The following is a 24,043-nucleotide window of genomic DNA, read 5'->3' as shown; positions in this document are numbered from 1 at the left end:
GTAGGATAGTGGTCGAGTTGATTGGGGACCTACAGACTATGTAAACAAAAGGATTTTTGCAAAAAGGGGCAAACATATATGAGATAGAATAAAAGAACTAGACAGAGCCTTTAGACCAGGGGTGTCAAACTCAAGGCCTGCGGGGTCAGATCCGGCTTGTGAGGTGCTTAGATCTAGCCCGCGGGGTCACCCTGGAAACAGCAAAGGATCAGCCCGCGGTGCCCTCCCGAGCTCCATTTTTCCTGGCAGAGGGTTGCAGGAAACTCTCTCAGCCTAGAACGGAGCTCGGGAGGGCCGCTGGTAGCCCTCCCAAGCGCCATTTTTGCTGAAAAAGGGTTGCAGGAAGCTGTTGTAGTCAGAACTGGAGTTCGGGAGCCTGCTTTCACTGGCAGAGCACTTGGGCCACCACAGGCACCCCCGACATGAGTGATGTTGAGCTGGCCACACCCACCCTGGCCACACCCATCCTGAGCCCCCCTGCAGCCCTCAATGAAATTGAGTTTGACACCCCTGCTTTAGACCACTCTCTACCAAGTGCAGCCCAAACCAAACTAAAGCATCTCTGACAAATGCCTATTTAGCCTCTGACCGAACAAAACCAGTGTTTTGTTTTGTTTACCAGCACCCTTGATAACTGGTCTCATTGCCAAATTGTCCTTACCATATATGTTTTTTTTATAGTCATCAGAAGCTGACTCCATGTATCTTATTATTGTACTCTGTACTCTGGGAAAATAGTTTGTTATATTCAGGAGCTGAAGAAGGCATAAATAGTGTTTTCTCCTCGCACAGTTTTCTACAATAACTCTGAGATAGGTTGGGCTAAGAGAAAGATTAGTCCAACGTCACTCAGGAAGCTTCTTTAACTGAAAATAAATTAGAACTTGCTACCAGTCCAGCCTCATAACCAATATACTCTGTATTTTCTTGCCCAGAAAATTAAAATACTGGTGCTATTTCTCTGCTAACACGAGCACAGTTGCTCATAATACTTCTGTGACTTTCTATCTCTTATTTGTAAATTTATGAAGCAGACTAAGCAATTCAGCTCTATCGTCAATCATTTTTACCTCAGGATTCCTCTTGACTCCTAAATATGTTAAATTGAATGGTAGTAAAGATGGCGACAACTACTTCAAATCAGAGTACCGTATCTATTGTTGTTCCTGTTATTTAGAAAAAGTGAGGGTGGGGATAGCTACAGCTCCCACTGCATTAGTGATACAGTTTGATTTTAATTATCGATTGCTGACTAATTATGTCAATATGCTACACAACTGGTGAATGCTTTCATCTGGATTTTTATATTTATTTAAATATGATTAATGCAGAATGTGGTTGAAAAGCAAGCAATAAAGCTTTCCAGGTAATCATCTGAGAACACTAAAGATAATGCATGATAACTTCTGCTGTGCATGGTTATGAACCTGTCTTTGCAACCACTAAGAATACATTATTGTCCCCTGACAACCATAAAAACCTGCCTTAATATATTCATCTCATCTCATCCCACAGAACAAGAAATAAGAATCCTGTTGTTGTTGTTTTTTAAAAAAACCTGTAACCAGCAAAGAATATATTTAACATGCTTGTTTAGCGTCTACTTACCAACTTCATCCTTGACATTTGCAAGCTCAGCTGAGATCTCCTTTTCTTTCACAAAGGCACTTTCATTCTGTTAAAACAATCGAAAACAGACAATCAGTTCATTTATTCCCACAAAGTACTTCCATTAATTTGCTGTCTACTTTCAATTAAATAAACTGATTAAGTCTCAATAGTTACCATATTTTTTGGAGTCTAAGACGCACCTCTTTTCCCTCTAAAAGGGGTTGAGAATTTAGGTGCGTTTTATACACCGAATGTAGCCCGCCCATCCATTGAACCCCACCCTTTGGCCCCTGCCTCACAGCAGTTACCTCCTTGCAAGCAAACAGCAAGAAAAAACAGCTCCTTTCAGCTTCAGCACATCCTAATTAGCACAAGTTGATTGAATTGGCCTCCCAACTCTCAGCTGATTTGCTCTCAGCTGTTTTGCGCAGGACTCTGCTGCTTGCTGCAAAGAGGTAAATTGCTGAAGCACATTTTTTTTTCCTTGTGCTAATCAAGCTATGCTGAAAATGAAAATGAAAGTAAAGCAGGCTGTTTGCTGTTTGCTGCAACGAGGCAAAATTGCTCAGAGGCAGATTTCTTTTTCTTCTTTTCCTCACCAAAAAAGGTAGGTGCGCCTTATACTCCGAAAAATACGTATATTATATTCACAAAGATGTGTCTGCATCAGTGGTGGTATTCAGCCGGTTAAGACTGGTTTGGGCGAACTGGTAGCAGCGACTGCGGGTGGACCCGCCCACCTGCCCCGGCGCTATGCTGTCCTATTTAGCCATGTTTTTGATGCCGGGCGCATGCGCGGAATGCACACGGCGAACCGGTGGTAAAAATATGTGAAACTCACTTCTAGTCTGGATTTATAGTTTGTTACATATATAAGCTGAAGATGGCATGCCAAGTGTTTCCTTCTCCCTTTGTTACCTACAATAACTCAGTGAGTCGGTAGGGGAGAAATGGGGAGAAAATGTAATTGTAAAACTTTTTCAATAAAAAAAAAAACAATTGTGGCAAGAAAGGTTGTAAAATGGAGCAAAACTCACAACAAATCTTTCACTTAGCAACTGAAATTTTGGGCTCAATTGTGGTCATAGATCGAGAATTAGCTGTATAACACTGATATTTAATTTAGATGGTAAATTCCATTCCTATACAATGCTTATCCCAGTAAAGTTATATCTTACCGCTAACATCAAATACTCTTCTTTTAGTTCTACCACCTACTGAGGCTACACATTCTTGATGTTACTGTATGAAACAATGATAATTTTTCCCAAATCCATATGTAGATATTCATCAACGACTAACAGTGCTACATTTCCTTTAATAGTTCCTTGTACATGCCAAACTTAATTTTAGGACTAACTGGGAGAGAGTGTGTTTCACCTGTTTCAACCAAAGGTTCTTGTATCAAGGTTTGCCAAATCAAAGTTTAACTGTATAATTAACTGAAACATTGATATGTCTCAGTGCATATCACATCTCCAAAATACTGTATTCAATTCTGTTTTGGGGATGGTAATCAGAATTTTATATCTTTCTGGATTCTCTGGAGGAACATATGCATTTATGAATTCTCACCTTTGAGAGGGATCAATGCTAAAAGATCTAGATTATTGCTTAAATGACAATACTTAAATAAACCTTTGCATTTAGCCCTTTTGTAAATATGATGACTTAACTGGATTTAAAATTTAATTTACTTTCATCACCTAAGGTAGGTGAAATGAGGACCCAGTTTGTGGGGGCAATAAGCTGACTTTGTATAAAATATACAAAAGAATGAAGGCTATTGCTTAACGCATTGTAAGCCGCCCTGAGTCTCCGGAGAAGGGCAGCATATAAATCAAATTAAAAAAAAAAAAAAAAATGGAAGTACTAGTAAGATACATCTCTAAGTAACCCAATACTTTCCTTCTTCCAACCTTAAACCACAAAAAAGTATCCCAGTGGCAAAATAAAAGATAATATAAGAAAAGACAAATAACAGAAGATTTGGATGCAAAATTTTTTACTCATTTCCCCTAATAAATAAAGTATTTATACTATACTATACAAGATATTGAAATAGAATGAGTTACATCTCTTAGTAAAGATCAAAAGAGGAATTTTAAAAAAATAAGATCATTGTTTTATTGTTTGAAAGACACCTGTATCGGAACGTAACTGATATACAGAAAAACAGTGAGTATTCTAATCACATGCATCTTTTATTTTAAATTTTCAGATCATGAAAAGAAATGGGATAAAGTGAGTTAACTGTAAATTTTAAAAAGCCAAATATTGAAAGAATGCTCAAATAAAATATGGGAAAAACAAGAATAAAGAAATGATAATAAGCATCCTAATGATCCTTTGAGGGATCATAATAGTATTAAGGGGATCCCTTAATCACAATAGTACTAAGGGTTCCCTTAGATTTTCCGTATTTTTCGCAGTATAAGACACACTTTTCCCCCCAAGAGAGGGTGAAAATTTCAGTGCATCTTATACACCGAATGTAGCCCCGCCCACCCACCGGCCCTCGCCCTTTGGCCTCTGCCTCGCAACAATTTACCTCCTTGCAGCAAGCAGCAAACAGCCCATTTCAGCTTCAGCACAGCCTAATTAGCACAAGCAGTTGATTGTCTGTTGGATCGGCCTCCTGACCCTCAGCTGTTTCAGGCTGCAGGGATTGCCATTGCCTATTGCCGCACGGGCCTCCTGCAAGCAGACAAATTGCTGGGAGGCAGATTTTTTTTTCCTTGTGCTAATCAAGGTGTGCTGAAAATGAAACTAAAGCAGACTATTTGCTGTGCTGGGAGGCAGAGGCAGAATTATTGTGAGTGTTTTATGAGTCTTATTTTCTTCTTTGTGTCCTTTTGTTGTAAAATTTCTGTCTAGAATCAACAATTAGCTGGAATTTAAAAAGCATTTAACTAACTTAATTAAAATGTTACCTGAAGGAAAATAAAGAGAGGGGAAAAAAGCTTTACATCTAATAGATTGCATGCTGAATAACTTACTGATTCTGATTACAATACCAATCTATGTAAAGAAAAAAACTTAAAATAGTTCCAAACTGGTAAAATTTCATATTATTTCCCATATCCATGCACTAGCGTATATCTTGTTTTCCTCCCCCAAAAAGGTAGGTGCATCTTATAGTCCGGAGCGTCTTATACTTTGAAAAATACAGTATATACCACTTCGCAGTGCTTCACAGCCCTCTTTAAGCGGTTTATACAATCAGCATATTGCCCCCAACAATCTGGATCCTCATTTTACCGACCTCGGAAGGATGGAAGGCTGAGTTACCTTGAGCCTGGTGACATTCTAACTACCAAATTGCAGGCAGCCGGCAAGCAGTAGAAGTAGCCTGCAGTACTGCACTCTAACCACTGCGCCACCACAGCTCCCATAATGACACTTCTACTGGGGTTTTTACTGAATCAGTGTGATATGTGTTGCTCATAGTGGTAAATAAATAAATGAGGTGTTGGCACTGACTTAAAGCCCAAATGGCTTTAAGACCCGACTAACAGAATTCCTCTCCCATTATGGTCATGTCCAGCTGCTCAGATCTACCGGAAAAATATTTTTGAAGGTGTTCCACTGTCAGAAACCCATCTCTCAGGAATGGGGGAGAGGACTTGTTCCCAGGTTTGTGGAAGCACTACTCATTTTTTCAGCATTCAGACAATCTGTAAAGACTGATTTCAATATCAGCCACCTCAGCTATCTGCCGATGGTCTATATCTGATACAGGGGGTGTTGTTTTGCCATGGCACTTCTTCTGTTTGGGACTTCCTCCCATGTCTGCTGCTGCCTGAGGCATTTTCTCAGTAGCTCATTCTTGGATGTTATTTTATTGATGTATCCCTAAATGCTCTAGATTTTGTCTAGTACAGTGGTTTTGTACTAGACTTGCACATCAGACCTCACCTGCTCTCTTGTGGATTGATGTAGAGTCTCTGGATATTGGACTTGGGCTGGAAATGTCTGTACATTGTGAAGAGTTTCCAGATCGTCACATTGGCAACTTCCATGTCCTTCTTTGGCCAACTCAGAAATATGTTGATGGTGTGGATCTTGTTTTTCCCCTTGAGCTGGCTCTTCAAAGCCTGCATTACCATTTGGTGGTACTTGGATGTTGCTCTTTACTTGCCTCCTCCTCATGGTTCTCATGAGACTATGTAATACAGTGGTCCCCAACCTTTTTATCGCCGCGGCCCGCTGAGCGCGCGCAGGGGTGGGGGCACGGCCCAGGAGCTTTTGCGCACGGCCCATTGCGCACGGCCCAGGAGCCTTTGCGCTGCAGCGTTCATGTCCCCCGGCCGCTGCGCGGCCCGGTGCCAGGTACTCCACGGCCCGGCACCGGTCCGCGGACCGGGGGTTGGGGACCACTGATGTAATACCAAAATACTTGTAACTGGTCTGTATATCTGCTGTATGGCCCACTGGTGGTTCCACTCCTTCAATTTTAATGTCTTTCCCTCTCTTGACTACCGTCCAGTCCAAATATAATCTCAATGTCCTTACTGTAGATCCATGTCAGGTGTATCAGCAATTTGAAGTCTCGTTCACTCTTAGTATACAACTTAATGTCATCCATGTAGAGAAGGGGATTGATGGCAGTTCTGCCACTGAGTTTGCATACAGATCCAGTCATTGTGAATCAGTTGATATATGCCACATTTTATATGCCACTTGTGTGAGCTGTCTTGAGTTGACTTCCAGTATTGTCTTCTACAGTCCTATTGAGTTCTTGAAGAAGGTTCTTAATGCCCTGTTAACTCTGCATAGTACCAGGCATTCACAGATTCATGTGCATGGCATTGAATCATAGGCTTTCCTATATTCAATTTAGGATGTGCTGAGATTGATCTGTCTAGATCTTTAGTCTTAAGTGACTGCTCCAGTGTTTTGAGCTTCTAGCAACTGGTGTTTTGAGTCTCTGATGTTTTGTGTTTTGTAAATATATTTCTGTTCTATATTTGAGTTAGGGTATGATTGGACATGTATGAAAAAAATAAGACCCATTCTAAGTAGGTGCTAAGAGTAGAAGGGTTTGCTCCGCAGCACTTCAGATTATGAAGTAAGTAGAAAAACATTCAAATGGAAACCTATTCAAGACTCAACAAAGGATAGCTCTCCAAAGAAGAGAATAGATCCGGTACATTAAATACCATTAACTTTACAATAGAACAGGAATAACTGTCTTGTGCACTAATATTGTATGCCTTGCAGAGATTAAGAAAAGGACACACATGGGCAGGAACATCACAATTAAAAAAATAGATCAGGAAATGTTAAACAGGAACTTAATAGCAGTGCAAAAATATCTTTTCAAGGTATCTCCAAAAGAAGCACAATTTTATAAAAAGGGGGAATCACAGTTACTGTAGTGATCAGTAATAAAGCTTTGCCTGCATCTCTGAAAATTGAAATGTCACTTCTGCTCCAGTCACTACTGATGTCATGATGTAATTTTGGCTGCCGAACTAGAAATACAATGTATGAAGCTGACATCAGGAACCTGATTGTGGCCTGTGGCCAGGAATGATTCCGCATCCATTTAATCAAAGAGATGCAATGTTGTACCAATTTTGATCCAGAAATGAATGTAATTGCTTTAGGAAAAAAAGAAAACATTTAGAGGTGGGCGAAGTTTGAGGCTTATTAAATTGGTTGTATCCGTTTTAGATGATCCAAAGTTCCCATAACAAGATTTGTTTTCTAAACAAACACTACAAAGATCCAAAAGGCACAAATAGTTCATCCCTCCCCAATTTGATATCCTACAATTGTCCTTGACTGCAATTTCATCTTCCTTGGCAGCATTACTAAGCAGTAAACACAAAAGACAACAGTCTTATGGAAATGTTAAGCTAACCAAGTTATTTTCATAGTTTTGTGGATCAAAAACTAAGCAAAATAAATGTGCTAAGCTTTAAGCTTTTTGTTGTTTTTGCTGTGGAAGGTGAATACACCACTGATACAAATAAAACAAAATAAAGGATACATTAATTCTGTCTCTTCCAACCTGGTGCATTCCAGTTGTTTTGGACTATGTCTACCATAATTCTCAATCACTAATCATGAACACTTTTTTAAAAATAGAATTCTAGTCTAACTCAAAGACGAAGGTTGAAGTGTGTTAGCTCAGCCAAAAGATCATCGTAGTTTATCCTATGAGTCACATGGTCGAGCTACATATTGCTTACCTAGGATTTCTGGTTCAATGATATTATCCTGTATTAGAGCCAAAGACTCTTAGACTATTTTAGCATTCCTTATAATATTAGCTTCTTTTACAGATCACCACACAAAGCAAATTATGAGTTATGCTTAACTATGGAGGGCAGGAGCTACTATAGCTACTATTGTTGAATAGGGTCATGAAAAAAAAAAGCTTGAACTCAAACTCTCTAATTATATCAGGACTGGATCAACATCTCTGATTTTTTTTTTATATTCCTCCTTTCCAAAGCTGATTCTTACAACAATGTGGTGATGCTGCCAAATTCTTGGGCCACATTCAAAATTATTGCAAGCACCCTAGATATTTTAGCAATAATATTTTAAAGGCGAGGCTAACTATGTCTGTGAAAAAGAGAGAAGCAGAGAGAAAATGTCTTTATTTCCATCTGGATTTCACAGAAATGGATAGCTCAAGTAGACTGACTGCTAAATTAAAACACTGGTTCATTATGAAGGCAAATAAAACTATGCAGAATATAACAAAAATACTAGAGAAGCATTTTCCTCCCTACGTCATAACATTAGATCCATTCAGTTATGTTAAATGGTGGAAAATTACAAACCATGTAACATGTTGAATTAAATGTTGGAAAACATTATTAAAATATTTGGCACTTTAATTCTATAGGCGTATTTTAAAAACTCTTCACAGTCATCGGTAGGCCTGTTTTTGTTGTTGTTGTTGTTGTTTTTTGCCACAACTCATGTTCTCCCATTATTATAATGCATTTTGACAAATCACATTTGATGATGAATGAGATGAGAAATTTGACCTTGACCCCTTTTTTCCCCCTGACAAAGTAGATAGGCATGTATTTGAAGCATGCTTAGGATATGTAGGAATAAAATATTTACAAATGACATATTTCATAATCTTGCAAACATGGACTGCAAAGGTAGTTGGTGACATAATAAACTATTATGCTGATATGAAATAAAACAAACTGTACCTCAGCTTCATTATCAAAAGCATCCCAGTAAACGACATCAGATTTGATTTGATTGCTAATTAAAAAGAGAGAAATGATGTCTATTCCTGATAATCTAATCCTGACAGATGTTAAAAAATTTGCAAAGGACTGAAATGGTTAAAGCAACTATGTTAAAGCTAACCTCCATCTACATTTTATTAATTCCATGGGAAATATTTTTGTTCTAAGACTTGGAACCCCTAAGTCGCTTGCATTTATGGATTTATTATGATGGTCTGGTCTCAGACTTTTGATGCAAATGATTTAGTTTTAAAATATTCATTTTTAACACTCAAGGTCAGGCTGATAAAAGCATGATAAAATGAAGCTTATCTTGCAATTTCAATCTGTCAAAACAAAAGAGGTTTTAGATATTTTTCAGCAAAACGCCCATTGTCTGTGTCCCTTCCTACAGTGCTACCTTTGTTTTCTTACCTACTAATAAAGAACATCATCATTACAAGAAGTTGTAATGGGACCTTCTGTCAGGTTCGCCTGATTCGCCAGTTGTGGCCCTTTCTTGATCGGGATTCCCTGTGCACAGTCACTCATGCCCTCGTCACCTCTCGCCTGGACTACTGCAACGCTGTCTACATGGGGTTCCCTTGAAGAGCACCCGGAGAATGCGGGTACTGGTCCAGAATGTGGCCGCGCGGGTAGTCACGGGAGCCGCATGGCGCTCCCATACAACACCTCTCCTGCGTGAGCTGCACTGGCTCCCAGTGGTCTTCCGGGTGCGCTTCAAGGTTTTGGTTATCACCTTTAAAGCATGGCATAGGACCTAGTTATCTTCGAGACCGCCTGCTGCTACCGACGGCCTCCCATCGACCTGTGCGCTCCCACAGAGAGGGCCTCCTCGGGGTGCCATCAGCCAAACAATGTAGGCTGGTGACCCCCAGGGGGAGGGCCTTCTCTGTGGGGGCACCTACCCTCTGGAATCAGCTGCCCCAGAGATAAGGAGAATCCAAGACCTCGGTGCCTTCCGCCGTGCCCTTAAAACCTTCTTTTTCCAGCAAGCCGGGCTGGCCTAACACTTTTTAAAATGTGTTTAAATGTTTGTTATTGTTTTTAATCATGGGGCCAAATTTATATATATCTTTTTAATTGTATTTTAATGTTTGTAGTTTATGCTTTTACTTGGCTGTTCACCACCCTGAGTCCTCAGGGAGAAAGGCGGTATACAAATTTAGAAATAAATAAATAAATAAATAAAGTTACAAGAATCCAATAGTTAGGTACCAACAATAAGTGAAATGCATAGCTGCTCAGCTTTAGGGCAGATTTGATAAATGGCCCTGACATGGTACTAATGTTAGCCCTGTATTCAATCAGATTTCTATTTCTGCTACTAGAATCAGTTTGTTTGAAATTTCAAGTTGTAGCGACTAATTTAAAGCCTTCATAAAAAGATCAGACAAATCATGGAAGAGATGCCCATTGATATCATCAAGGACAGTAGCACTATGTTGGGGACAAGTTACTGAAGCTGGCAGTCTTTATTATGATTTATTTGTCCACTTGGTTGCATCTGATTGGACACATCCAAAACAGACAGTTAGCTAACTGGAACAAACATATTTCCTATTCATACAGATCTTAATAAGAATAAATTCAGTTTAACAATGCAGAAGGCCCCTCAGCCTATCTCTGGAATCTTCCCCAAAAAATTCAAACCATATTAGAAGCCCTTAAGATGGTAGATACTACAATAAAGCTTTCTCAAAAGTGGCTCCCAATTTTGGCCCTCATTCTGCAAATAGATATCTAGCACTATGTAATTATCATTTAAATAATAACAATGTCCGCAACCCTGAAGTTATATTTGGTCTTTGTTCTATAAAGTTCTTTGTTCTGGATTTCATTTTTTGCTCTCTGACATATATTTGTAGCTGTTTCTGTTTGTTGTAGTATCTTGTAAGAGGCCTTATGAGACAGTGTGCTCTATATAGTGAATGAGATTGCTTTATGTAAATGAATTTATTTAAATTACACTTTCATTCATCTGAATACAGCTGGATACACCCTTAACTCTGGTGCCCTGTGCTTAAATGAGAACCTTACATGGAATATACTTTAAAGTACTTCTTCCTCCTGCAATTTTAAATTCTCTACATTTATCAATATTAATTTGCAGGCATTTAGCAGTACTTCACAATAATTACTCCTCCTCTCACCACCACATCTCTATTGTCATTAACATGCACATGTAACAGCTGATGGGTTCTCCCACAGAATACATGGCTGAACTCAGGTCTTCCTAACGCAAATGCAACCGTCTTTGTTATGGCACCAAGACTGTTTTTCTGTCTTTCTCACTATCTTGGACAAAGCCTAGTCACATTTGGTGGGTGTGGACATGGTGCTTAGTCACTGTTGCTCTTACTCCAAATGTAAGAGTTTAACTTGGGAGTGGAAGACATATCTGTTCTTATTCTTCTTTCAATAAATATTTCATCTGTCCTTTCTGGGATGCAATCAACAGCTTTTAAGGTTATTGAGTTTCAAAATTATCTGCCATTTATTTTTGCAATAAAGGATTTGAAATATTGTTACTTCAATAGAGGAAGACAGGCACCTCCCGTCTCATAATACCTTCAATTAAACTTTACAAGACCAGATTATCATCAGACTTTTCCCTTAAAGTCCACAGTTTGATGAGTTCTACATTAAAACATTTTCTTAACATAATCAGCACTATATCTCAAGCTGTACTTTAATATCAAGATCACCAAAAAGATGCTCCAATTTGTATTTTAATAGGTATCAAGATGGTTCCAATTGGTAATATAATTTATTGAACATTTCTGCCAAGATATTTTATGGTAAGCAAATTAAAAGTTGATGCCTAAGTTCCAGAGGCAAATAATCACCCATTGTGCATTAGGAACAAGCTTTTTTTTTTTGGTCAATACCTTATTTTACCACTACCAAACTCTAAACTGACATTTAAAATACATTTCAGTCTGACATGCACAAATCCACCCCACCCATATTCCTTTTATCCAATAATAATGCAGCTCCAGAATCTTTGTTAAAAATTTGGTGGCAAGCAAATACAATGGGAAAACAGAGATTACCAAGGAGAAAGGATGTAATTCTCATGCAAGTCAAATAAAGAGAGACAGACAGAGAGAGAGAGAAGTAAAAGGACACAAGACACCTACATGTGGAGCGACACGGCAGCATCGTCTTTAAATCTGCATTCCACAGGTAGCCTCCACCGATGCAAATTAAAACAACAAATCAAGTCAGTCCTCTGTTCATTGTGTCACCGGTTGGCTATGACTCTCCCCCCAAAATCTACGACCACAAAATTTCAGACTGCAGAGGACAACAGATGCAGGGAAGACACTGCAGTGTGAGGGTGAATCGGATGGGTTTTGTTTGCTTCACAGCAAATGAGAAGTCAGCACATTAAGGCAGGGATTAACAACCCCCCCTCTTCCCGATCCTTCCCATTGCCTCCACCTCCCTTCTGGTCAATCAGAGCTCAGAAGGCAGCCTTACCTACCGTAGCTAGAGGAAGAATCAGAGATAACAGGCTAGCAGTCTGTTGTTTGAATTAAGTCAGGAAAAGAAGATGTAAAAGATGGAAAGTACCGTTTTGTCCAAGCACTGGAGGCAGTAATAAAGCTTGCAGCAGCACTGGCCCATTCTGGCAGGCTGGCTGAAAAAACAACCAGCTTCATTCAGATTGTTTAATTCCTAAACCCCAGGAATGCCTTTAAAAAAAAAAAAACGGAAAGGAAAAGATGGACTGCTGGCCACTGACACCAACTTGTTTCTGTGATTCCTCTGTAGCTACCAGGTTCTCTGCTCATTTAACTTCAGGCATGCCAGAGGATGAAAAGGAGGTGGGGCAAAGCAAAGCAGATCTAGATTCTGTCAGTGGAAAGGCAGAAAGGAGGAGGGACAATGTGCTACTGGATGCCTTCCCACAGAACAAGGCAGATCAATAGAGAGAAACCAACATAATATATGAGCAGTCATTCTCTGAAAGCACCCAGATGCTCCTCCCTGAAAAGCCAAACAGTCAACATAGTATACCCAACCCAGCATCTTTGGCATCACTGTTGTACAATTTATTGTACCCACAGTGGCCTGCAAAGGTAGAATATAGATAGCTGCGTGATGGATGTGAATGCAATACAAAATATTAAAAGAGGATATATAAGCAGTGGAGAAAGCATGCACATACAGCAGATTGTTATAAGAGTGCATATACTTCAAGCAACAGAATCCCCAAGCTGAACTGCTATTAACAGAACAGAATAACAGAGTGGGAAGGGACCTTGGAGGTCTTCTAGTCCAACCTTCTGCTCAAGCAGGAAACCCTATATCTTTTCAGACAAACTCCTGGGGAAGATCCCTGCTGGAGTGCCAGAAGGGACACTACACAGTAAAACACAATAGCGATCGCTTGTATAAAGTGGCTTCAGATGGATTAATTTTCTGAACCATTCAAGAATGTTAAACATGTTAATTATCCTTCTACCATGACCAAACGAATGCATAGCCCTTCTTCATTAGAAACATTTTGCATTATTCTCAACTCAAACTAGTTACATATTCTATGCTATAGTTGATAGACAAGAAGAGATTTCTCATTTAGTAAGTGACTTAGAGACAGGGTGGCAATGGCAATGATGCTGAGAGAGTGAACAGGCATTCTCATGTCCATATAAATCCATTTTTATGTTTTAACTGTATGTTCTCCAAGTCATATCTGACTGGCATAACTATTGCTTTTAATTTGATTTTCATTCATTCATTTCATTTCATTTATTAGATTTGTATACCGCTCTACTCCCGAAGGACTCAGTGTGGTGAACAGGCACAGAATAAAACACATAAATACAAAAGTTAAAAAACATAATTAAAACCAAATTAAATAATTTCACCCAAGACAATTAAAATTCCCAATAATTTAAAAACAAATTAAAATTTCAGTTTAAAAAATTTAAAAGAAAGGGGAGAAAATTAGGCCAGGCCAGCCTGCTGGAATAGGAGGGTCTTAAGAGCACGGGGGAAAGTGCGCAGATCCGGGATCCTCCGTATCTCCGGGGGGAGCTCGTTCCAGATAGTAGGTGCCCCCCCAGAGAAGGCCCTCCCCCTGGAGGATTAAAATATATGGATTTTAATCCATATATTTGACACAATAATTCATTCTTATTTTATAACTTATTTGATTCAAATAGTAATCATTGGCCAATGGCCGATCATTTCAATAGGACTGCTGTTTCTGGAAAATTGTATTTAGTTACCTCCCCCATCATCTATATCAGCTTTCTCAACCTTATCAACTTTAAGATGTATGAAATTCAACTCCCAAAAGTCCCTAGCCAGTGAGCTGGCTGGGCAATTTCAGAAGTTGAAGTCCACAGATTTTAAAGTTGCCAAAGTTGGGAAACACTGATCTTTATGCTTCAGTTTTGGTGACCACTTTGACAAAGTAGAAGGGTTCAGTAGCTCCATGTTGGGTGTGGCATTGTTATGAGAATTACTTCTTGGCAGAGTCATCCTTGCTGGTAAAATCAAAAGGGGAGTGGTGAAACTAAAAGCAATCTACAATAAGGATGACATCAGGTGAAGCTCTGCAGGCACGAGGGAAGCCATCCTACTTAGGAGAAGGACCTCTAAAATATAAAGAGAAGAAGGAAGTGGCAAACCACTTCTGTATTGATCATACAAAAGCTATGTATGCAAACCAATGATAATTAATTAATTAAGACATCCAATTAAAGTCCAAACAAAGGAATGAAGTGGCAGCTGTTCCATGAATACATAATGAATGTATCTATTGACATTAGTAGTTATCCATTGAAAATCAGTGGTATACAAATGTTTGTAACATGTATATAACATGGAGGAAGAATTCAATGGCACATTGTAAGAGATCTTGAAAGCAAAAGCAAAACAGGATGTAACAGTACTAACAGGTGACTGAAATGCAAAAGTTGGAGAAATTAGAGAATCTCATTCAGAATTTGGATTCAGTAAACGCAATATATAAAAGAGAAAATAATTCAGTCTTGTAAAGAGAAATATTTAGCTATTGCCAACATCTGGCTTAAGCAAGATATAGTACAAGGGCAACAGTGGATGGATACTATTTGAACAGATTATAAAATAGGAAACACAAGATCTGGAATTACAGCTGAGTCATTCAAGACATTTCCAAATAAAGATTGTGGAATCGACAATGAATTATTGTGTCAAATATATGGATTAAAATTAAAATCAAATTAAAGAGGTTATGCCAGTGAGATATGGCTTGAAAATTCTACAATCAAAATGTACCGTATTTTCCGGCGTATAAGACGACTGGGCGTATAAGACGACCCCCGAATTTTCTTGTTAAAATATAGGGTTTGGGCTATACTCGCCGTATAGGACTACCCCTCTTCCAATGCACACCAAATAAAAATTAAAAAACATCAACTGGCTCATCCACAATGTAAAAGCAGCTGTGCTAGACCCAAAATGGCCCCTGAAGGAAGCAGGAACCTCACACAGCCACAAAAAGCCCCCCCAAAAAAACAACTTTCACACTTTACACAACACAACACAACTGGCTCACCCACAATGTAAAAGCAGCTGTGCTAGACCCAAAATGGCCCCTGCAACAAGCAGGAACCTCACACAGCCACAAAAAGCCCAAAAAAACAGCTTTCACACTTTACACACACACAACACAACACAACACAACACAACACAATACAACTGGCTCACCCACAATGTAAAAGCAGCTGTGCTAGACCCAAAATGGCCCCTGCAACAAGCAGGAACCTCACACAGCCACAAAAAGCCCAAAAAAACAGCTTTCACACTTTACACACACACAACACAACACAACACAACATAACACAATACAACTGGCTCACCCACAATGTAAAAGCAGCTGTGCTAGACCCAAAATGGCCCCTGCAACAAGCAGGAACCTCACACAGCCACAAAAAGCCCAAAAAACAACTTTCACACTTTACACACACACAACACAACACAACACAACACAACACAACTGGCTCACCCACAATGTAAAAGCAGCTGTGCTAGAACTAAAATGGCCCCTGCAACAAGCAGGAACCTCACACAGCCACAAAAAGCCCAAAAAACAACTTTCACACTTCACACACACACAACACAACACAACACAACACAACACAACACAACACAACTGGCTCACCCACAATGTAAAAGCAGCTGTGCTAGACCCAAAATGGCCCCTGCAACAAGCAGGAATCTCACACAGCCACAAAAAGCCCGAAAACCCAACTTTCACACTTTACACACACAAAATTCCACATACAGCTTTTTGAGATATTGTGTGTTTGTGTAGTTAGAGTGAAACACTACAGAAACACACTAAATCTCAGAAAGCTGCACAAATATTATTTTATTTTATTTTATTTTTATTTTTATATGAAAGCTAAATTTAAAACTTCCTAAACTTTAAATGGCTAGGTCTAAAAAAGAACAACTAAAAAAAACCCCAATTAACTATTTTTTTTAAAGATCTCAAAGGGGAAAAAAACTTACCCAATAGAACAGGGGTCTCCAACCTTGGCAACTTTAAGACCTGTAGACTTCAACTCCCAGAATTCCTCAGCCAGCTTTGTTTTGCTGGCTGAGGAATTCTGGGAGTTGAAGTCCACAACTCCCTGCCTGCTTGATTGCAGGCAGGGAGTTGCTTGCTGATGGAATGGATTCAGGCAAGAGAAGCAAGGCAAGTGAAGCAAGGCAAGCAGCTAAGGTAAGCAAGCTGGAGGGGGAAAACTTTTTTCCTTCTCCATGGCTCTGGCGATCCCAGCTGAGTTGCCTGATTAGCAGATCGTCAGAGCTTGGATCACCAGAGCCATGTGAAAGGAGAAAAGTTTTTTCCTTCTCCATGGCTCTGGAGATCCCAGCTGTGTTGCCTGATTAGCAGATCGTCAGAGCTTGGATCGCCAGAGCCATGTGAAAGGAGAAAAGTTTTTTCCTTCTCCATGGCTGTTGTGTTGTGTGTGTGTAAAGTGTGAAAGTTGTTTTTTTGGGGGGGCTTTTTGTGGCTGTGTGAGGTTCCTGCTTGTTTCAGGGGCCATTTTGGGTCTAGCACAGCTGCTTTTACATTGTGGGTGAGCCAGTTGATGTTTTTTAATTTTTATTTGGTGTGCGTTGGAAGAGGGGTAGTCCTATATGGCGAGTATAGCCCAAACCCTATATTTTAACAGGAAAATTCGGGGGTCGTCTTATACGCCCAGTTGTCTTATACGCCGGAAAATACGGTACTTTATTATAATGACAAGATTCAGTGACAGCTGCAATCAAAATTGGAGGTGGAAACATTAATGATTTGAGAGGCAAAGGTGGCTGACAGATGAAAATAAGGAAGCTGTAGAAGAGATGATCATTATGAAAGTAAAAAATTGAAATCCAGATCAATATTAAATTTAGTGAACTTCCAGTAGAAGATAAAGAAAGATGGCAGATAGTTTTGCTTTTTTGGCTTTAAGAATAGATAAACAGTATAAAGACAAAGAAATCATAAAGACAACCAAGATAATGAAGGATATGGACATTTCAGTAACATATCTTTCTGGCAATAACATTAAAGCTGGATGCTGAGAAGGAGTGAAGGAAAAAAGATAGATGCCTTTAAATTATGGATTGGAAACAAATTAAGACTTCCATGGATTTCAAGAAGAATTAATCTACTAGCTTTGCACTAATTAAATGGCAACCACTCCCTTGAAACAATTAGCAACTCACATACTTTGAACATCTGACTGTAAGAAAATAGCCTGATCTGACACAAAGCAATTTCTATGTTCTCAAACTCTAACTTTATTATAATTTTACTTACTCTTCTGTCTAATTATGTGCTTCTCTTCAAAGAGAAGTAGTACTATAGGTCAATAACTAGAATTGCAATGCTATTTAAGGTATATCATCATTCCCAAGGGATGTTCCATCCCAAATGATTAAGGATGTTGGTAGGCTATGAAATGATGGCAAAGCTCATTTATTACATCTGTCAATTATTCCTTATTTATGTAAGTTCAAGGAAGTCCTTTGGGTCTTACTCAAAGAAAAGACAGCCAAATGTTGATCCTTCAGATTTGGTAATTTCTCCTCTGATGGGATCATTGGATACATACTTTCACTATGGGAAGGAGGGATTAAGGAGCTCATCATATCATCATCATCATCATCATCATCATCATCATCATCATCATCATCATTATCATCATCACCACCACCACCACTATCATGGTGCCTGAAAATGAACTATAAAGATAACACCATAATAGATTCACCCATCCCTAATCCAAACTTCAGTTAGGATGGGTAAAAAAAAAAAGTAAAGAAATGATCAAATGATTATGGGAACAATTCTTGCTTCTCATTGCCAGATTTACACTTCCATAACAAGGTTATTGAATGCAGTAGGGATAGTTGCAGGCCCCAAATCCAGTCAGTAAACTATGTGGTAAGGAGTATTACCAAAATAGTGAGATACCCAAATAATTGGGGGCAGTGGTAGATTGCCCCCAGTTCGGACCAGTTCGCAAGAACCGGTAGTAAAACTGGCGGGAGGCTCTGCCCACCGATCCCGACATCATCAGGAAGCTTCTGTGCATGCGGCCCTGTTGCAAACCGGTAATAAAGGTAAGTAGAATCCATCTCTGATTGGGGGGAAAAAAGGAACTTGAGCATTCTGGTTGAGGAAAATGGCAGACTGATGCTGAAGCAGAGAAATGTGATAAGAAGGCTTGCCCAGACCATCAGATTTCTTCAGACAAGGAGAAGTTGAAGTTTGCCCACATTTGCGCTGGAAGGCAGATCCTCATGAGGAAACCTGAAGGCATGAATAAAAGCACTAGGACATATTTAATCTTTCTATAAGAAAGAGTAAGCTCACAGTCTCAGAGCCTGTAAAGTATATTGAGTCTGTCCAAACTCTGTACATTTGGATTATACCTCCTTAAAAGCTATAGAGATCTTCAGAGCAGCAGAGTAATTAAACCTCCTGGTGAGTGTCCCTATGACCCAGAACACGAATAAATAGAAATGGAAGAAATAGATACAAGGATTCAATAATAAACTACAGGAAAAGAAAATCATGCTACAAGTTTGGAATATGAAAATTTAAAATGGATAAAAGGTTTAGCCAAATTTGGATTTTGTTTATTTTAATGCAGTTTCAAATTAAATGAAATAAATTAATAGCATTTCTGTGGGAAAGAAGACAGTTTGAGTTTTCCAAGAGAAATGGCTGGGTGGATTTTTCTACACAAAAAGAAAGGAATCTTCATTAAAGTGCGTAGATTGAATGGGCCTAAAATTTAAGAATAGAAGAAAAAAAAGAAAGGAAAGGCTCTGTTTTGGTTTCCCTTTTTGGACAAGGAGGGGAAAGGGAGAAGGAGAGGGAGAGGAGGGGAGGAAGAAAAGAAGCTATTATCAGGAAAGCCACTAAAGAAAGGAGGAAAGAATTACTAACACAGCAAATATCAGGAAAAGTGATTATACCAGAGATGTTACAAATGATGCTTGAGGATTTGATATTATTATGCCAGAGACAATTTCACTGTCTAAATTTGTTAAGAAGGGCCTGGCTGAAAGATTTGCAAATATGGAAGGGAAAATGAATAAATATAGGAAGAATCTGCAATATGAGTGATTGGAGAAGTTAAACAAATCAATGGAGATACCAGAAAACAAGATGGAAATAACAACTAGAGAAATGAATGAAGACCTGAATGTGGTGTTATTGGGACCAAGAGGGGAAGAAATTAGTCTGAGACTGAGAGTAATTTTGGAGTCATGTGAGGGAGGCATTAAGGAGAAGCTCTAACAGAAATTATGGAACGGGAGAGGAAAACATGGGCTCAGAAGCAGACAGGATGCACAGAACCAACACAAAATATGAAAAGATAAAAAATGTTTCAAGAGATATACCTGCATACTTTGTCAGGAAGAAGACAAAAGAACAAGTTATAAACAATTCTTCCCAGTGGTAGGATTCAGCCAGTTCGCACCTATTCAGGAGAACCGGTTGTTAATTTTCTAAGCAGTTCGGAGAACCGGTTGTTGGAAGAAATCTTATTTTGTTTTTTTTCCACTTTACAGGAAGTTTTAAAATTTACACTTTAATCCTGTAAGGAAGGCAGGAAGGAAACATTCTGGTGTTGTTTCTAACCTAATCTTTATTGCCCTGCTACAGAAACTGCCTCTCTGGTTACAAACCCTTATTACATTGTAACAGCTAACGCCAAGCGCCCATCGACCTGAGTGACGTTGAGTTGGCCACACCCACACAGTCACATAACCACCAAGCCACGCCTACCCAGCTGGTCATTAGAGCAGAGAACTGGTTGTTAAATTATTTGAATCCCACCACTGATTCTTCTACACCCAGTTAATTCTGCCCAAAGTTTTCCTATAGGGGAAAAATAGAATTCTCTGACCAGGTATACTAATAAGGACTTTCATAAAAGACTGAAAACCTTGTATGGACTTTTGGATAAAAAATTGTTTAAAATGACGGTTAATTTTTGATTTAACTAATGAAACAGGGTTGAATATGGGGAGAAGGGAAATATGTATTAAATTTTAAAGGGGGGGGGAGAGAAAAATAAATTTGTTTGTAACTGCTGTAAAAAAAAACAAACCCAGAATTTGCTTCTTTTTTCCTAATATCTTTTTCTTTTTTTTTCTTTTCTGCACTTTTTTATTCTTTTTTCTTCACTTTTTAAAGTGTTTCTGTTATCCATGTAAAAATATCAATAACAATTATTTAAAAAAAGAAAAGAAAAATGGAACTTCTCATGTGGTAGAAGGGATCTGTAAAATTAAATATTTTCATTGCTAGAAAAGATCCAAGTTTCATAGGAGCAGGGGCAGTAAGAAAAAAAATCTGCATAGGAACGAGGGAACTACCTGGTATTATTCACTCCCATGATTCCCTTCCCAATTATCTTCCTGTCAGCTTTGGAAGCCATATTAGGCCGGAAGCTTCCATGCTGCCACCTTCTCATGTGTGGGAAAGTAGGAGGGGGTGATTTAGTAGAGGGGTTGTCTGTAGTCATAATAGCATTCTTCCTGTCGGTCAAGGTCAGGGCGATCCTGCATCTGGAGAAGGAGTGGTTGGAGTGATGTCTAGAGATGGGATGGCAGTTGATTGGAGCATGTGATCAACTGAGGACTCAGGGGATGGTTTTGGGGGTTTTGATTTACTGAGGGAAAATCCGGACCTCTCAGATTCGGGTTTTCCCAGGTGTGCCAGTTTACCTATTCTAGTAAATAGAACTTTGAAAAATGCTTGCTTCAGTCTTTACTTGGAGCTGGGGTTTTTTCTGGAACGCTGACATTCCATCCCACTGTAATTTTTTTTATTTTCTTTTTAAGTTATAAAGCTTGACATGCTTTATTTTTTATAACTATGTTAACTGCATAACTGAGACCATTACAGCTTACAACATATGTAATTATGTCATATTTAACATATTTAATTATGTCACCATAATTAAAGCTGCAGTTTAAAACCTTGACTTTGAAGTCGTATCATTTGGCATTACAATGCAAATGTTCAGGTTTTTAATGGTATCGTTTTTTTTATGGACTCCCTGTAGTTTTTCACAAGCATGATGAACCCCAAGTCCTTTTATAACCTCCATTACTACTCTTCATAATAATCAAGTTGGCAATACTTCTTTTTCACTGTATTCCCTCATGCTACTAATGAGCAAATTGACTCAGTCCTTCTCCTATGCTCTTCTCCATTAGCCTCAACTTATCTTTCTTACTTAAGGTTGCTTTCTGCATAATTTTGATTTCCCATTTTGTTTTAATATTGTTCATCACCCAGTCACCTGTTGAGATGGGCAGCCATAGAAATTGATTAAACAAACAAACAAATAAACAAAATAAATACAGTAAAGTAGAACCAACTTTTGGAAGCCATTCTCTCTGTTCTTTCTTCTTTTGGTCAGTCTTAATAATAACTGAATATTATTGTTGGAGATACATAACATAAATCATCAATCCCTCTGCAACTTAAAATATCACAATCTGTCAAATCATATTCTGTTGCAGCATGGCTGATGTAATGAATTCCTGAGCCAGTAGGATAGAAAGCTGGCACTCTTAAATGTACCAGCCAAGAAACCTTTTCCATTTCTTGCTGGATGGCTTCTATTGCTGTTACTATCATCTTTATCAGAACCTTTAACCTTGGTATATGTGACATACAGAACTCTCAAACCTTTATTGCCATTCTGGTAATGAAAGAGTCAAAATATATATGATGGAATAAACTCCCTAGTATCGCTTTCTGAGGTATAGCGTATAAGTACATGGCTACAGGATTCAGTTCTCCTTGCCTCGCGGGAATTAATTTTTATATCCATGCTTCCTGTTGCATCATACAATCTATCTAACATTTGTTGCAAACATTTGGATTTTCAGTCTTCAACATAGCATCATCTGAATACAAAATTACAAACATAGTAAACATCACGACTATATATTTAACATCACCTCTAGAATCACCACAAGCATTCCTTGTACGTTTAGCCATAAGTAAATTGATCAACTAAAAGAAATAGATGGCTTGTGTTTTTCTAAACTATTTGATGCAGACTCCATTGATTCTCATAACTTAACCCCATACACATGCAAATTATTTCATAATTCAGATTTCTCTATTATATGCTTTCTTTAAATAAGCAAATATGCAGCAAGCCTTGTTTCTCATAGTGAGAGTTTTCTTAAAGATCTATTGAAAAATCATAATCTGGTCTGCACACTCCATGTCCTTATCAGCATATTGAACTTCCCAGATTTTGTTTACCGTCACCTCCTCTGACAATCAAGGATTGTTGATAGGGCCTATTCTAATTAAGAAAGAATGTTGTTGTTGTTAGTTGCAAAGTTGTGTCCGACCCATTGCGACCCCATGGACAATGTTCCTCCAGGCCTTCCTGTCCCCTACCATCCTCTGGAGTCCATTTAAACTCACACTTACTGCTTCAGTGACTCCATCCAACCACCTCATTCTCTGTCATCCCCTTCTTCTCTCAATCTTTCCCAGCATTAGGCTCTTCTCCAGTGAGTCCTTCTTTCTCATTAAGTGGCCAAAATACTGTGTTTCCCTGAAAATAAGACAGAGTCTTATTTTCTTTTGGGCTTCAAAATAAGCACTTGGACTTATTTTCGGGGAGATCTTACGTTTTTAAAGTGCTACCGCTGGCCCCGCTCTCTTCATCATGCTGTCTGCTCCCCAGAAGCAGCAATGGAAGGGAATGAGATTGGGGGGAGCGGGAGGGAAAAAAGTGATCCCAGAAGCAGCAATGGAAAAGAAAAAGATGGGGTTGGGGGGGGAGGGAAAGAAGCGATCCCAGAATCAGCAATGGAAAGGAAAGAGACCGGGGGGGAGGGGCAAGAAGGGAAAGAAGTGATTCCAGAAGCAGCAATGGAAGGGAATGAGATTGGGGGGAGAGGGAGGGAAAAAAGTGATCCCAGAAGCAGCAATGGAAAAGAAAAAGATGGGGTTGGGGGGGGGAGGGAAAGAAGCGATCCCAGAATCAGCAATGGAAAGGAAAGAGACCGGGGGGGAGGGGCAAGAAGGGAAAGAAGTGATCCCAGAATCAGCAATGGAAAGGAAAGAGACCGGGGGGGAGGGGCAAGAAGGGAAAGAAGTGATTCCAGAAGCAGCAATGGAAGGGAATGAGATTGGGGGGAGAGGGAGGGAAAAAAGTGATCCCAGAAGCAGCAATGGAAAAGAAAAAGATGGGGTTGGGGGGGGGGAGGGAAAGAAGCGATCCCAGAATCAGCAATGGAAAGGAAAGAGACCGGGGGGGAGGGGCAAGAAGGGAAAGAAGTGATCCCAGAATCAGCAATGGAAAGGAAAGAGACCGGGGGGGAGGGGCAAGAAGGGAAAGAAGTGATTCCAGAAGCAGCAATGGAAGGGAAAGAGATGGGGGCAGGGGGCGGGGAATAGGCATGCAGGCTGGCGCTCAGCAGCCCAAAGGCAGCGGCAGGTGGGGCGACACAGGCAGTCGCTCCCGAAGGGGCCCTGGCAGGCTGCTGGTACTCAGAACATTTTTGGAGGTTTTCAGTCTGGGATGATTCAAGCCGGCTAGGCAGGAGCAGTCCTGCAGTGCTGCCAAGTGCAACGCTGCCAGGAGGGTGAAGAGGCCAGCAGCAGCATGGACAGCCGCTTGGCCGTTTAAAGACTTGTGGAT

At 39.5% G+C, this 24,043-nt stretch overlaps 1 protein-coding gene across 3 annotated transcripts in view; it reads right to left on the bottom strand.

Moving 5' to 3' along the window:
* MTUS2 (microtubule associated scaffold protein 2) overlaps positions 1-24,043 on the bottom strand; it is a 329,331-nt gene that overhangs the window by 21,112 nt on the left and 284,176 nt on the right. For 2 of the 3 annotated variants that reach the window (XM_087894733.1, XM_034410840.3), the window contains one exon: positions 1,609-1,675. In XM_087894733.1, the coding sequence (XP_087750859.1) occupies positions 1,609-1,675 (67 nt within the window). Of the gene's footprint in view, positions 1-1,608; positions 1,676-12,419; positions 12,599-24,043 lie in introns of those variants that run through there. The other variant, XM_034410861.3, reaches the window with a different exon arrangement.

This window comes from Pantherophis guttatus, chromosome 5, assembly GCF_059756535.1.
Source record: "Pantherophis guttatus breed Tessera chromosome 5, ASM5975653v1, whole genome shotgun sequence".
In the NCBI taxonomy this organism is placed as follows: Eukaryota; Metazoa; Chordata; class Lepidosauria; order Squamata; family Colubridae; genus Pantherophis; species Pantherophis guttatus.
This window is presented reverse-complemented; position numbering and strand designations above follow the sequence as displayed.